Raw genomic sequence first — 17515 nt, forward strand, 5'->3', positions numbered from 1 at the left:
TGCAGCTGACATTGTGATCTGCAATGAAAGCAGGGAGCAGCTGGAGGAACAGTTAGAAAGATGGAGGCATGCACTGGAAAGAAGAGGAATGAAGATTAGCCGAAGTAAGACAGAATATATGTGCAAGAATGAGAGGGGTGGTGGGGGAAGAGTGAGGCTACAGGGAGAAGCGATAGCAAGGGTGGATGACTTGAAATACTTGGGGTCAACCGTCCGCAGCAATGGTGAGTGTGGTCAGGAAATGAAGAAACAGGTCGAAGCAGGGTGGAACGGGTGGAGGAAGGTGTCAGGTGTGTTATGTGACAGAAGAGTCTCTGGTAGGATGAAGGGCAAAGTTTATAAAACAGTGGTGAGCAATGTTCCCTCTAAGCTGCGCGCCTGCGCAATCGCGCTCTGCTAGCACGTACTCAGCGCACAAGAAAATCTATGCTGCGCAAAAAAAATAAAATTCAGGACTCCTGCGGTTAAAGCATTTTCATTTCAAGTGGGCAAAATAATTATATTAAAAGTTAACCAGTGAAAATTGCTGCTGTAATTTGATTCTTTAAATAAGCCATGCAAGTTGCTATGATCCAAGGTTTTGAACAGGTGTCATACTGGTGTGTGGCCACAGCGGGCACATCTGATGTTACTCACAGTGGTCCTCAGTGCGCTCAAGGAGCTTGTGTGTCTGCCCAGACACATGAAAAATTTGAGGGAACATTGGTGGTGAGGCCAGCCATGATGTACGGATTATAGACAGTGGCACTGAAGAGACAACAGGAAGCAGAGCTGGAGGTGGCGGAAATGAAGATGTTGAGGTTTGCTCTCGGAGTGACCAGGTTGGATAAAATTAGAAATGAGCTCATCAGAGGGACAGCCAAGGTTCGATGTTTTGGAGACAAAGTTAGAGAGAGCAGACTTGGATGGTTTGGACACATCCAGAGGAGAATTAGTGAGTATATTGGGAGAAGGATGATGAGAATGGCGCTGCCAGGCAAGAGAGCGAGAGGAAGACCAAAGAGGAGGTTGATGGATGTCGTGAGGGAAGACATGAGGACAGTTGGTGTTTGAGAGGAGAATGCAGGAGATAGGCTTACATGGAAAAGGATGATGCGCTGTGGTGACCCCTAAAGGGACAAGCCCAAAGGAAAAGAAGAAGAAGAAGTCACAATTGGTTGGATCCTGGCTAAGATTTTCTTTCAAGGCTTCCACAAGCAACTTTTATTTATTTATTTATTTATTTATTGGGTATGTCTCCAAATCCTTTTGTGCATCAAAAGATGAGTGTCAAGTCTCAGAGCTAAGACCGCAGTGACATAAACTCTTTTGGAAATGTCTTGACATTTTTCACACCTCAAGCGCAGTGGGAGCATAAAGTAAAGTGACATTTAAGCGCCCCATTGGGAAGATAGGAACACAGTCCTGCTCACCATTATCGGTACCCATGAAGTTTAAGTACAGAATGTGGTATATCTCCTTAAGAAAATTAATCTAGTGAAACAACATGTTTCTAGAAAGAACTTGTGTTTGATACGAAAGAGCAAATGATAAACAAAAACTTTACAGCCAGATGAAACAAAAATAGAGCTTTTTTTAGCAATGCACACAAACAGTATGTTTGCAGACAACACAATGAAGCCTTGAAGGAAAAGAACACCCTGCCAACAGTCAAGTATGAAAGAGAATCCTTGATGCTGTGGGGCTGCTTTGTTACATCTGGTACTGGTTGTTACATCTGGTACTGTAGGCCTCGACTGTATCACAGGTATCATGAAATCATAAAGTTACCAAGAGATTTTAGAGCGAAATGTCTTACCCAGTGCTAGAAAACTTGGTTTGAGGTGAAGATCATGGGTACTCGAGCAAGACAAAGACCCAAAGCACTCATCCAAAAGCTCAAAGGAAAAAAAGGACTGTTTGAAAATGGAAATTGAGACTCTTTTGGGGGGGGGGGGGGGGGGGGGGGTAGCTGAAATCTGCCATTGGGGAAATGAAACCTGCAAATGTTCAAGAGCTTGAAGAAGTTGCAAAGGAAGAGTGGGAGAAAATACCACCTGAGAAGTGCAAAAAGCTCATAGATGGATACAAGAAACATTTGGAGCCTGTCATCGTTGCCAAGGGGTGTGCTGGCAAATATTAATAAGGGCTGCCATTATTGCTGCACATGCTGTTTTCTGTTTTTTTTTTTTAAATTTGGAAATATAACATTATAGCTTCTTGCTTTAATGGCGGCTTGGTGATGACGTGCTTTCGCCACAAGTGAAAATACATGCGATGCTTTGACCGTCTTTATGGGCGCTTGCCTTTTTTCGGCACACTCCAGGCTAGCCACTTGCCCAGTCGTCATGGTAACTCACACCATACTTGGCACTGGGTCCACAATAAAGGCATTGGGCAACAGCAAATTTACACAAGACCGGACCGTCCCCCCTCAAGAGGCTAAAAGGTGACGATAGCATATTATTATTTTGACAGACGTGTTATTAAGACGCCCTTGTGAGGATGAGCGGTACAGAAGATGGAAGGATGTTATAATGACACATGAGAACATTTTCAAATCCTGTAACCCTTGTCTCCTTTTGCTTTCAATTTGTTGCAAGTATTCAAAATCACTTATGGTCTTGCACGATGGTGGCTATTCTTAGATTGGGATTAGACGCTTAATGGACGCTACCCAACAAGATCAAATATCCCATTTCAATAGTCACATTTCACAATTTGTCCACCATTACTGGTTTAATAAAAGATCTTTGCTTCAATGGAAGACAGAATCTCAACTACTGATAAGCGAGCACAGCGAGGAGATTGACCGCAAGCAGCTGAAAATTCATCACAAAGCCGGCTATAAACAGCAGGCAGGTGATTTCATATGTTTTGTTATAATTAAAAAGAAATTAAAAAAAGTTCAACAGACAGCGGGAAAAGATAAAAATATATCAAATCATCCCGTGGAAATGCTATTAAAGCCTCGACAAGACACACGGGCCTTCTTTCATCCTTGCCCGCACTTTTTAGCTGACATTCTTCATGTCACAGATGCCCCTGAGTTAGTCTCTCGAAAGTTTAATTAAAAAAAACCCGCACCCTCCTCGAGAGGTTGAACCGATTCGCCGTTACAAGAGAAAAATCATAAGACCGTCTGATAAGTTTTGTCAAATTTGTCAAAGCCAGACTATTTTTATGGCTATCGCTCAAAACGGGAAAAAGACGAGGTATCGAGCGAAGGTGATAGCGAGGTAAATGGTCCAGAGACTTTTATCTGCTTCTCCTCTGCGGCCTCCCTTGATGGAGAGGAGGGACCTGGTTGGGGGAGCAAGTGATGAAGACATGCTAAAGGGGAGATGGGCCGGGGGGTGATGTGCCACAAGGAACCAAGCTTCCGCTTCACAGTGTGCTGAGAACAAAAGAGGAGACATCAGGGGAGCTGTTGTATTCCATATCAGACACCCACGTCTGAGGATAAGCCAGAGAACCATGAAAGGAATCATGAAAGACAAGACAAGGTTATTCTAAAGTGATGCGCTAAAAGACTATGGGAATACTTTGAAGATGTGTTCTGTGTTTTAACTGTGTTTCTTTTTCAAAAAATGTGCTGATTTGCTCAAAGTTTTGCCAGGTAGGGCCAACAAGTTTGCACTAAAAACAACCTTGGTCATTTTTGTTTTTTACTGTTCTGTGTGAAAGGTAGCAGAATACACGGAGGGGATGAAGTCTACCCGGCAATTACATAGCTTTGGAAGTAGTAACACATGCGGGGCTGTCTGTGTGAAAGGGAGTAGCAAAGTTTAACACCTGACACTCCCAACCTGTTGTGTTGAAAGCAATTGTCACTGTCTGACAAGCACAGCGGAAAATCCAGTTTACAGTATGCCCAAGAAAAAAATCCCAAGGGGTTTAGGTTAGGCGTTGTCGGAACTGTTGTAAACCGTGGACTGCATGTCATTTTTTTCCACATGTCCGCGACCCACCCATCATGGTTCCGCGACCTACTTCTGGGTCCTGACCCACCAGTTGCGAATCACTGACCGACACAAAGCAGGATCCTCCGAAGGCTTGCAGTCATTCACCCACTCTTAACCAATCTCACAAAGAACAACTTTCTGTTGTCGAGCTCAGAAACACCCAAATTTACAGTACATTTTTTGTCGCAATGAAGAAGGAGCTGAGGCGAAAGGTGAAGTTCTGGATTTACCGGTCGAGCTACGTTCCCACCCAGACCCGTGGTTACAAGTTGCGGACGGTGACCGAAAGAGCAACATCACGGATGCAAGCGGCCGAAAGGCCAGTCATCAGGGAGTAGAGTCGCATCGAGAGGAGCCAGTTGAGGAGGCCCGGCATCTGACGGACGGACGGACTGATTTACATGGTGCAGATGGACAGAGATTTGGATGGTTGGTGGGTGGCCACAATGTCCCCAATAAGGCTACGGTATCAGCCAGGAGGTGGCAGAGTGATGTTATTTAACTCCGATTGCAACCCTGCAAAAACTACCATTGAGGCTTGGCTGTTGTGGCTATGAAGGCTAAAAAAACTGAAGGCGAGGCCGCCGTCATCCTCTGTAAACTCGGGACGGGCGACGGACGAAAAAGGATCTTTGCAAAAAGCTCCAGCAGTGCTGCTCTGCAAGGGCGATCGTCTCACTGTCGCAGCCAAGGAAGGTTCTACATGACGGTCGTGACCGTCAGTTGTTGCCGTGCTGCCCTACAGGGGTTTAATAAATATCTGTCCCTGTCACACACGGTCAGTGCAGTTTGTTCGTTGCAACAATTCACACTTTCGCTTCCAAACTCTTTAACGTAAATGCCAAAGAGTGACAGGAGCAGCAGGTTCCGGGTTCAAATGAGAGGCTTCACAAAGTAGTGACGACAGGTCATGAGAAGACATGTCAAGACAGCAAAATCAGCTGTTTGATGTAATGTGAAGCGACTCACCTCCCGGGCAGTAATCTCCTGCCGGATTTTTGCCACCGCAACTTTTATGCGTTAAAGTCAACATAATCTGTTGTTATTACATTTGAATGTAGAGCACTTCTTTTTTACATTTGAATGACAGGTAAAAGTGCAATGCATCAAGTTTATCACCATGTGTATATGCGTCTACCGTGCTACATTATTTTTTATTTATATAGCATTTAACTTCTGTTTATGCTTGTGTGACAATTAAGAAACTTAAAATATTTGAGAGTTTTCAGCCTGGACCAAATTCAGTCGATTTCATTTATTTTTCTATGTGAAGTAATACGAAAAGTTGTTTCTAAACTCAAACAAATCAGCGATCGATCGGCGTCCTGGCACAGATATTCTTTCTGAAAGACTCTGCTGCACTGCACATCCTCAATTTCCAGTTCAAACTAAAAATCAGAGTTCATGCAGTGCATGCAGCTATGGAATGTAAAAGTCCTTACTGCAATTAAGACCACTTTAGGAGAAGCCTCACGCACTCCAACGTGCCCAAAACTGATCGTATACTTTTTTTTTTTAATCAATGCATATTCAGTACAGTACCTCCACCACTGTCAAAACATATGTCAAGTGGAGTCAGTAAGCAATTTTGGTGGTTTTGCATGCTGAACTCATATTTTCCCTGGGAATTTTAAGGACTGCCTATGCTAATCTTGACAAAGACACTGCTGCTCTACTGTACACATGCAGATGTAGCGCTTTCTACCCTCCTCTCGAGATGCCGCCTGGGCTCCAAAGAGGCAGAAGAGAAACTGATGCGGACGACGACGCAAGCATTTGCCGCTTGTTTCCTCTTTGCTGCGCGGGAAAGTGTAAACAGACCGAACTAAAGAGGCCGCCGCCATTGTGGTGCACGGGGTTACCTCGCCGATGGCTCCTTAGGGTTCATGTGCATGGCGACAAACATTTCAAAATGACTTTAGGTCAATTGTAACAAAACAACATGAAGCGGTTCTGCTGTTTTAGTCTTCACGTTTTGTTAAATAATAATTTTTAAAAGAACAAGCAATTCAAGACTGCAAAGTCTGACAAAGTCTTGATCACAGACAACGATGCCCAGACTGCCAGTTCAGCGTCGGGTGGGAAAATCCTTCAGGAAGCTTGTGAGCTGTTTATATTCTCACTCACTCATCACCCCAGGGTTTCGCTCAAAGATAAACATTTAATAATTCATCTTCTCATTCTTGCTTCCTTCCTCCACGGGGCTCTGAGCCAGCACATTTATTGGCGCTGTCACGTCACCCAGTCATTTACACTGAATGTCAAGAACCATTATGGTACAGAGTGGCGTACGTTTCTTCTTTTAACAAAAACAAACAAACAAACAAACAGTGGGGGTGTTGATAGTACAGAGACGAATTGATGCCGGAGGACAAGAGAACAATAAAATTAGGGCACAACGCTTGTAGCTGCATCAGCTTGTCGCTAACTGTCATGTCGTTGCCTTCCGCATGAGACTTACAAAGTAAACGACGAACTTCAACGCTGCGAGCGCCCTTTGAGGCATTAGCCAAAAAAAAAAGGTAAGACGCAGGGTAAGTGACAGACTAATCGCAAATGATATCAGGAAAGGATTGAACTAGGGGCTCAGCTGGGAAAAGGTAGGAAAATAAAATACAAATCAGGCCGCCATCTTTGGGTCGATGTCGCCCGACACGTTCTCCTCACGTTCCCGCCGCGGCAATCCATCAAAGCGCGCACGCAGCCTCTTCTGCATACAAGCCAACTCCGACGCCATTAATCCCGCCGATTTATAGACAAGCGGAGAAATATTCGCAGCACTTAATTAAAGTTGGTCATCAATTATTCAAGCAAATCCCGCTTTTGTGGGATGAGCAGGTAATTAGCCTCTCCGCGCCTCGTCTCCATGTGCTTCCAAATACCGACGTATTCTCCTTCCTCAATGTTGTGGAAAGATTTTTGGTTTGTTTAAAAAAGACAATAACACAGCGGTTAGCAGACCACACCCTTGGGTTCTCAAGGTTAAATTCAAGACTGAGGAGACAAATGACCTTTCCTTGTCAGCTTTGCAACGTCGCGTAGGAATCACTTTGGGTAATAACAAATAATGACCCAATTTCCAACACTGGCAAAAGACATATTGATTCCTTTCGGCCGCAAAGCCTGAAATTACGACCTTAGCTTCATGAAGATGGATACGTCTCTGTCCGCACGATGAAATATCTATTTTATGTGATTGGTGATGGGTCAGAACCCCCACCCCGACATAATTGAATCACAATATACTGAAATGCCACATTAATGTCCTGAAACGTCAGTCCCACAAAAACCCCGCAGAAAAGGGCCGCTTCATACTCATAAATATACAAATAAGGAAACAGGCACATTTTTACAGCAACCAGTGTGGCATTACTCAAGTTGTTCACGTATTCTTAAGTCTTGTTAAAAGTTGAACACCTAATTACTAGGAGTGAATGCATTTACAATGACTATTTACAACGTTTCTAAAAAGAAAGGACCCAGGATGTGGCAAGGGGCTTCTAAAATAAATATCTGATATAAATAAATATGCCTACGTTGCAACATGGATGGAAATAAAAAACTAGCAACAAGCGACTTCGTTTACACGCAAACTGAGAATCTCCTCTGCGAGCGGTCTCGGCGCACTTGTTCGGCGCCCACCAGCGTTTGCATGTTGCCGTTGATCAAACTCTGATCAAAGGAATCAGGAGAGAGAGAGAGAGGGAAAAAAAATCATGCAATTTGGACTCAATCAACGCTGTCAAGTGTGATTGATTTTATTTATTTTTTTATTGTAATGAAACAAAAGACGATTGGGAACGGTAGATGAACTTGCTGCGTCACCACCTCACCATTTACTAATCGTGTGCTTGTTGTATTCTATAGGATTGCATGCTCGTGAATTGTCTTGGAGTGTTCAAATAAATGGCTTGGTGTGGCTTCATTTATATTCATGCGCCGCCATAGCGAGTAATAGCCGGCGGTACTTATGGGCGTACAGTGCAATGTAGAAAAAGGATGTTCATAATTATGTCGCTGGAACTGTCTGGGGGTATTACTGTGCTTTTAAGAAAGCCAATATAATCTTAATTACTTTACATTTTAAGATCTATACATTATTACACTGCAGGAGTCATTGTTATAGCTTGAGTTGCAAATGTGCACGATACTAAGGCGAAAAAGTTCATAGGGGAGTCAACATTGGAGAAAAAAAGCAAGGTCTTTTCCAACTTTGCAGGCGATAAAGGACACCAGCAGAAGGTAGCAACAGTTCAGGGTTTAGCCTTTTAAAATTGGATGACTGCATTTCTTGGCAGGCGGAATCATTAAAATGATCATTCTTATTTATGAAGCCCTTTAAAAAATTAAAATACTCTGTGTATTGCTTGCTATTAATTAAACTTTTTCCCTCTCCCTGTCCCTCGCTCTTTCAATTTCTTTGCTTCCTTCCACTCTTCTACTTCCTATTGAACTTGACACACTAATAGGTTATGAATAATTCTGTTTCAGTTTAGACGGCAATTAGCCACCATGCCAGAGGCCATTCGTCTCCGTCTCCAGCCGAGCGCTAATTTAGGACCCAGCTGAGTCGGGGGACGCTTCGGTCGTCGCGGCGACTGCATCATTCACTTCTTTGTGTGCAACGCGTACAACGAGAAGCACTGGTGAGGAGACCCTCGGCCGACACTTACAACTTCCACAAGGAGAGCTGGGATTTAACTTGGGTCCGGTAGGCACAACCTCAAGCTAGTTTTAGCGTAGGTAGTGTAGCTCTGGTCTGGGAACCAAATAATGACCTTGAATATAGTCCAAACGTTTGAGAGATATTTAAAGACAGTCAGCAGGCTTGTCTTGTCTGGGTCAAATATCCTGGCCTTGAAATCAAATCTGTAGAAACCAAGGTCAGGACAGAGACGTGTGTGTGTGTGTGTGTTTGTGCGTGTGTGTGTGTGTGTGTGCTCAGCATAATGTCACAATGTAATGCAATGCAATGCAATCCAATACAGTATTTCCAAAATGTACCATTCTTACGGTGTTACAGGAAAAGCCCCAAAATACACAGCGATACCAGAAATTGGCGAGTTTTTCATCAAATAGCTGAGGACGGTGCTCCACAGAAGAAAAAAAAGTCACTTGGTGAATTTGTGAATAACAAACCAGGAATAAGCGGGGATTCACTGTGGATGAGAAAGCAAATCTTTTCCTTGGATCATAGCCAGGATTAGCCACGAGCTAGTGAGTAGAGCATGTTGATTTTGTTTTCAAAGTCTGACCTTTTTCGGACGAAAGAGGATAGTACTCACACATGACGGTGAGGAAAACATTCCCTGACGCCAGCACGACCTTCTCCCTGGTTGCCCGGTCGTAGATGCCCACGTGGCATTCGTACGGTCCATTGTCCGAGATCCGAACCTCTGGGAGCCTGGGAAAACATTTCAATTATGTTAAGTACATTACAAATAACTGAACATGCATGATTTTGGAAGTCCGAGTACCCGGAGAAAACCCATACAAGCACAAGGAGAACATGCAAATTCCACAACAATACCATGAATAAGAATCATCTATAGACATGGATATTACAAAAACATGCTGTGTCGTTAAACAGAAATCTAGCATTTCACAGCCTATCAGCTCAAAAGGTTCATCCAAGGTTGTTTGCACTTGGTTATGAAAACAGCTTTTGTTTTAGAGTGTCTTGCTGGTCTTTAAAAAGTAAATATTGTCGGCGTGGTCTAAAGATGAAGAAGGTGTTTTGAAGGGCAGTTTGGCCATTGGAGATACTTGTGAAAACTTGTTCTAAATCATGTTTTCATTGGTTTAGCTACATTTTGCATGCATTCAAAGTTGGTAGGAAATATGAACAGTACATGTGCGTTTCTTGAAATAATCAAATGACCAAAAGAAAATCAAGCATGGATTACATATGCAAAGCAAAGCAAATTTAGTTTTATAGTGCGTTTCATACACAAGGTAACTCAAAGTGCTTTACATGATTCAAAGCCTTTAAAAAAAACAAAAAACAGTTTGTAAATATTTCAAACAAAGAGAAAAAAATAAAAGTACAATGACAACAGTGTACAGTGGAAGAAATATACAACCCCAATTCCAATGAAGTCGGGACGTTGTGTTAAATAAACATAAATAAAAACCGAATACAATGATTTGCAAATCATGTTTGACCTATATTTAATTGAATACACTACAAACACAAGATATTTAATGTTCAAACTGATAAACTTGATTGTTTTTAGCAAATAATCATGAACTTAGAATTTAATGGCTGCAACACTTTCCAAAAAAGCTGGGACAGGGTCATGTTTACCACTGTGTTACATCACCTTTTCTTTTCGCAACATTCAATAAACGTTTGGGAACTGAGGACACTAATTATTGAAACTTTGTAGTCGGAATTCTTTCCCATTCTTGCTTGATGTACAGCTTCAGCTGTTCAACAGTCCGGGGTCTCTGTTGTCATATTTTACGCTTCATAATGCGCCACACATTTTTAATGGGAGACAGGTCTGGACTCCAGGCAGGCCAGTCTAGTACCCGCATTCTTTTACTACGAAGCTACGCAGTTGTAACACGTGCAGAATGTGGTGTGGCATTGTCTTGCTGAAATAAGCAGGGGTGTCCATGAAAAAGACGTTGCTTGGATGGCAGCGTATATTTCTCCAAAACCTGTATGTACCTTTCAGCATTAATGGTGCCTTCACAGGTGTGTAAGTTACCCATGCCATTGGCACTAACACAGCCCCATACCATCACAGATGCTGGCTTTTGAACTTTGCATCCATAACAGTCCGGATGGTTCTTTTCCTCGTTGGCACGGAGGACATGACATCAACAATTTTCAAAAACAATTTGAAACGTGGACTGGTCGGACCACAGAACACTTTTCCACTCTGCATCAGTCCATCTTAGATGAGCTCGGGCCTAGAGAAGCTGGCGGCGTTTCTGGGTGTTGTTGATATGGCTTTTGCTTTGCATAGTAGAGTTTCAAGTTGCACTTACGGATGTAGCACCGAACAGTATTTACTGACATTGGTTTTCTGAAGTGTTCCTGAGCCCATGCAGTGATATCCTTTACACATTGATGTCGGTTTTTGATGCAGTGCCACCTGAGGGATCGAAGGTCACGGGCATTCAATGTTGGCATTCAATGTTGGTTTTCCCTAAGCTCCTTTTCTACACAATCATGGCACCCACCTGTTCCCAATTAGCCTGTTCACCTGTGGGATGTTCCAAACAGGTGTTTGATGAGCATTCCTCAACTTTCTACCTGTCCCAGCTTTTTTGGAAAGTGTTGCAGCCATAAAATTCTAAGTTAATGATTATTTTCTAAAAACAATCACCTTTCCCGAGTCAGTATTCAACCTTACATCATTTTGAACTTTGACAAGAGCAGATTCTGTACCGTGATGAGTTCGGAAACCTGATTGAAATTTGTCAAAAAGTCCATTTAAGTTCAAGAAACCTCTGAGTTGATTAAATATAACTCTCAACAATCTTGGCTATGAAAGGGAGATTTGAGATGGGTCTACAGCTTGCTTACATGGAAGCGTCTAGCGTTCTATTTTTTAGAAGATGCTTAATGGCAGCTACTTTAAGAGCTTTAGGAAACTCGCCTGACTGAAGTGAGCAATTTGCTTATTTGCTGGAAATCAGATAGCACAGACTTCGCAATAGCTTTGAAAAAGTCAGATGGTATTGAGTCAAGAAAGCTCGTTGATGGTTTCAGCTGCTGAACCGTTTTCTCTACAGTATTTTGGTCAACTGTATAAAATTCTGACATGGTAATAGAGTTTTTCCTGGGTGGCTTCAGATGTCGTATCATTTCATAATTTTGCTGATTTGTGTTGCTAGTTAACCTAATGGATTGTATTTGTTCACTAAAATATGAACAAGTTCATTAATCAACAACAACAGTTAAAGAATACAGTGGCTTCAACTATAAGTTGTTCCGAAAAGAAACAGGACAGTTTCCGAGCTATTGCCCAGGACATAAATATTTAGTAATAACGACAAGGTCATCCGCTGTGCCTCGATGGTATCTCGTCCTCGTTCGTGCTGCTGGTCCACAGCCACTGCTGGAAAGTGACTCACCCACGGTTGCACAAAGGACAGACTGACTGGCAACAACATCGATTCTAGTTTAGCACACGAGCCGGTGTTTCATATAGTTTGAGCTAACGGAAAGTGTGTATTTACGAGGAGAACGAGCTCCCTCGACGCAATCCTTGTCACTGCTGGGATGCATTGTCCGCATACTCAACATCTAACCATGGGCTTTACATGCTAATTTAGGCTGCTTCGGTGTGACTGACTGAAATAGCTGTAACGCTGATGGAAATAGCACATCAGAGTCAAAGAAGATGCCGAACCAATTCCAAACAGTTTAATTCCAAACTTGTACGAAGCTCCAGACGTCCCTCGGCAACATCTGCTACCACAATTATGACCTTCAAGCCTTTACTTTTCATTCATCCATGGACAGCAATCATCAGGAATGAATCAATTAGAACTAGTTCAATTGGAGCGGACTGTTTCCGATTGTCAGGCCGGAGTATAACCCGCCCCTCGCCACAAGAAAGCCGGGATTAGCACCAGCGTCATCATAGCCCTGAACAGAATATACGTAGTGGATTGGAATGGATTGATGGATGTATGTTTCTGATGTTTCCTGTGAACCCTCACAATGAATTACAGCCAGTGCTCTCTTATACGCAACTGACTCTGTGTTGGTGAGAAACTTCATCGGAAGGTTCTCCATTTGTGGACAATGGATCTGACCTTGGTTTGCTTGAGTCCCCAAACCTTATAATGGCTTTGGAACATTTTCCAGACTGCAAGGGTTAGGGTTTGTTTCTAATTTGTTCTTGCATTTCTTTGACATGATATGCTCCTTTTGTAGTATTTCACAGTGTCTGAGAGGTATATTTAAAGTGAATTCTGGATTCCAACACATCTGGTAGAAATCAGGCCTGGGTGTGGCCAGTGAAATTGAACTCAGCTTTCCAAAAGCTCTACTTAACTCATTAATTGCCAGCCATTTTCAAAGAGGGCCCTACATTTCCAGTTATTTTAGAGCATTTTCACAGATTTTTCCAGACCCACAGAATATTGTGTGTTGTGAGAATATTAGCACCAAAAGAAAGAGTAGACTCTCTTCATTCACCAGAAAAAAAGTTAGTGTCTTACTCTTTCCGTTTGTTCGTAATCACAAGTAGAACATGGATTGTTTTCTGACCAAAAAGCATAGAAAACAAGCTTTTTGGGAAAACAAATCATGTCAAGCAGAACAGTGACTTTGACACGAATATATTTTTGTGACACCTCAAACTTGAATTTTATTTATTTATTTTTTTTTTACTACCTCATGAACTACACAACACTGTTTATACCAGACATATAGTATACTGTATAGTGTTTGATGGTGAAGTGTCTAAGCAGTTGGCATTTCTCTCCCTCATAACCGATGTGAGAAGATGAGATTCACGCCCTCATTTCGACCTTCAACTCAAAAGCTGTGCTGATCACAAATCCAAAGCAATACAATGCAGCCATCTACAGTCATCTGTTAGTCATTACATTGGTTTACAAACTTGAATTACACCGAGAAGTCGGCACAGCCGTCTTTCATTCCTACCGGGTGAAACGTACTTGATGAATGTATTCGTTGGTTGCAGTGAATGAGTTGATCTCACTTAACATCTTTTCAGCTAGGTTTGGATTCCTTTCCCTTAATAAATACACACATTATTTAGAAACTAAATTTTGTATTTACTTTGGTTCTATTTGTGAGAATAAAATTGGCTTGATGATCAGAAAGTGGGAATGGGTCAGATACTGTTTTATGAATGGCCCAAAATCTCTGATTATTAGGTGAAGGGTATCACCAAAATTAGATTAATACATTTTAAATCTTTAAATCTTTAACCTGGCTGAAGCCTTGGGTCCTATGTATGCTGCAAGGCCCCTGGCAACACAATTCCATACCATTCATCCATCCGTCCACCTAATCCCTATCCTTCCAAATTCTTCCATTAATCAAGCGCACCTCCATTCATTGATGCTAAGACAACACAAGTAGTATTCATCATATTTGAGATAAGACTCGCTAGAAACAAATACTTAAGAAATGATGACCAAATGTTTGAAAAAGCAAAGTATATATTTAAAAAAAAAAGCGAGCACCTCGAGACATGAAGTGAGATTGTCTCAACCTCTTCCTCGAGGGATAAGTGTAAAACAGTCCCTTTTTTTCCCCTCTCGCCATTGTATAAAATGATGAGCATAGCACTGTGAGTCTCTCCGGAGGGGAGCTAATTGGCTTTGTCTTGGCTGGCTACATCTGAGTAAACGCTGATGTAGCCCGTTGCTTTCTTTTTAAACACAAAGCCCTATCTGGTATCCACAATCCTGCCTGACTGCAGCATTCATGGATTCAAACTGAGATCAGAGAGACGAGCCGGAGAGCATCAAGGCGAGGATATACACCGCCTGCCAGGAGAAGGGGTGAGGAGGCCACAAAGGACCCTCCAAGTAACCACAGCGACTTCAAATAGACTGACCAGTGGTCTCTAAAAGTTTGATTGTGAGAAGGAGGACCTGAAACCCAGATTCTCGTTAAATAATTTACTACTGTTCTATGAAATTTTGAGCATCTGATCTTTTGAAACCAGAGATTTCATGGTTGGAGATTGAGGATAAGAGTCATTGTCTTCTTTCCCTATAAATAACTGAATGGACTTAAGTGAGCTGTAAAGTGAATTAGCAGTACAAGGTTAGCGTTAGGGCACACTTGTAGCCCCTGAGAACGCCCGATCTCGTCTGATTTCGGAAGCTAAGCAGGTTCGGTCCTGATTAGTACTTGAATGGGACACCACCGAGGAATACCAGGTGCTAGGGTTGGGCAGTAGGCCAATCACCTGCTCTCATAAAAACCTACGGATTACAGAAATCGCAATTGTGTGCCTCATGGCACTGAGCGATCTAAATAACAAACTAATTAACTATTTTAGGTGTCACCGAGTTGAAGGTTCAGGCTAGGGTTTCAAGAGTGTCTAATCCCTGACCCTTAATGCCTAACCCTGACCACAAACCCTAACCCCTCAACTCAGAGACAGCTACAAAAGGGCCTTCAACCTTAACCCTAACACCTCGGCTGAACCCTCAACTCAGTGACAGCTACAAAACTGTCTTAATCCCAATCCTAAAGCATTAACCGAACACAAACCTCTAACCCTAATCCCTCACCATTCTAACCCTAAAACGAACCACCTAACATCTAACACTAACATCAACTCAGAGACAGCTACAAGAGTGCCCCGAACTATAGCCCTTAACTCTAACACCTAACCCCTAACCCTGACCTTCAACTCAGAGATGGCTACAAGAGAGCTAAATAAACACTTACAGCAGTCTAGTGCCTCCATGAGTGGTTTGAATTGGTAAAAGAACAAATTCTCACTTTTCTAGGTCTTGAAATGTATCCATTCATCCATCCAGCTCCTGTACCACTTATCCTGTCCAGGACCAAAAAGCTCTATCCCAGTGGTATACGCTTAACTGATCATCTGTCAATCACATGACACACAGTCTTCACTGAAAGTAACATTTCAGGACTATGGCGGAAAGTTGGCATCCACATGCAAAAGCTTGGGGAGAACAGGAAAATTTGACAATCAAAGTCCCGCTCAAATACACATTCAATTCCATAATGATTCTGCCGTGAGGCAATGGTGCTAACCACTCAACCACTGTGATGCTCAAGATGTGCAATCATTCAAGTCTTAATCGAAAAGTCATTCCAGGTCTTGAAAAGCACTCCACAAGAGAGTCTGTTGCAAAAATAGGCGAACCACGCTGTTATTGCACTTAACATGAAGAATGAAAAGAGCGAACAAATGTGTATTGGGCGCCTGGGCAGGATGGATTTGGTAAGTTGGAGACAAATGACGCTCATTGTGAATACGGCAATTAGTGATTTGATTTTATTTTTTTCAAAAACACAAATCCACTCGTAACCACGGCGTAAGGACAAGAAACCCCACAGATACAATAAATTCAGCTCCTCACTCTAAGTGTGCTAATATTTTGTTTCCCTAGGTGGGAAAAGATATTGGCTAAACAAATATTTTTGCAGGGGAACCGTGGAGAGAACACCACAGAGGGGGATCGATTGCCCTCCCACAGGGGTTGTATCGGAAAGCTCTTTTCTATTTAGTAGGCCTGTCCGCACGGCATATGGGACTGACTAAATGGAGCATGAAACAGTGCCGCTCCTTCTGTCAATCCCTTCATCAAAATAACAAGCCCGCCATCACATATTCCTTCAGGGGCACAGCTTTATGGGTGAAGAAGGTCAAAGCGGCCAGAGGAGGTTGGCTTCGGCATGCAAAGAGAGGTGCGTAATCACTCGTGTCTTCTGGAGGAAGGAACACGAAGCAAAAACGATGAGGATAATGCGAGCACCGAGGGAGGTGTGATTGGTTTTGCTAAGATTACACTAAGCGCTGATGTTGCCTGTCTCACTGTTCCTTTACCCAAAGCTGCGGTTCTGCTGTTTGCTAGCCTAAGTGCCGCATTCAACGATTCAAATCCTGCACGAATGCAGGGGGACCAAGCTTGGTGATAAAACAGAGAAAGAATTATTGGAAGGAGAATAAATCACAACACAAGTGCAGACTTTTCAGTGATCCCAGCGCTTCGTAAATCCTAATTCGGTCCCGCTGCTCAGATACGTGTAGACACAATAGCGACGAATGTGGAGATAAAAATCCTCTCGTCAGGGTACCGATCCCAGCCGTAGGGTATCTAAAGGGTAAAGCGAGACACCATTCAGTCTATTGATTGGTCTGTTGACAATGGTCACTTAAGAGTGAGCACAGGAATGGAATGGGAAGACCGAAAATAATGTTTAGTAAAGTGCATGTGAAGTTTTCTGTTTGGCTGCAATATGTTGTATTTTATTATTGAGTTGTTTGCTCAAGGACAGATAATGGTACTTTTGCGCACCTGCATTGAATACATGAGCAAATCATGATGAGCTTTTTAAACCAAAATTTAAATTGCCACTTTTGTGTGGAAAACCAAACCCATAAATGCCTGTGGTGTAATGCACAATGAACCACGCAGACTTCCTGGTAATCTGAGGTTGAGCACAAGAGGTCCTTCAAATCTCGAGTGTCATCAGCTCCATGCTAGTGCTGTTATGTTTGTTCGCAAGGGCTAATCTGAGCCCTGCCACTTGAAAAGAAAGGAAAAAAAACTCACAGATGCTCTGCTGCTCTTCTACGTCTTAAAAGGTTGCGTGTAATGGCTGTCACAGCAAAGCGGCGGCGAGCCATGTCGCATGAAGTCCATATCAGTGTCACGTCATCTGAAGCTATTTAATCATTGGACAGGCGTCGAGCAGCCACAATGTCTTCCATTATTGTGATTTCTTTTGCGGGGAAGAAACAAAAGGTGAGAGGCCCATCAAGAGGAAGCTCTTTTGCTTTATGAAACATCAATATTGATTTCTGGTTTGCAGGCACGATAATGACTTTATCAAAAGCAACATTTTGAGTGTGTATGATGTT

General features: G+C 42.7%; 1 protein-coding gene across 2 annotated transcripts in view; it reads right to left on the bottom strand.

Annotated features, from left to right (window-relative positions):
• Positions 1-17515, bottom strand: part of igsf21a (immunoglobin superfamily, member 21a) — a 166459-nt gene that overhangs the window by 58846 nt on the left and 90098 nt on the right. For both annotated transcript variants that reach the window (XM_061785727.1, XM_061785726.1), the window contains exon 4: positions 9230-9348. In XM_061785727.1, coding sequence (XP_061641711.1) covers positions 9230-9348 — 119 coding nt within the window. The remainder of the gene's footprint in view (positions 1-9229; positions 9349-17515) is intronic.

Source organism: Phyllopteryx taeniolatus, chromosome 9 (assembly GCF_024500385.1).
Source record: "Phyllopteryx taeniolatus isolate TA_2022b chromosome 9, UOR_Ptae_1.2, whole genome shotgun sequence".
NCBI lineage: Eukaryota > Metazoa > Chordata > Actinopteri > Syngnathiformes > Syngnathidae > Phyllopteryx > Phyllopteryx taeniolatus.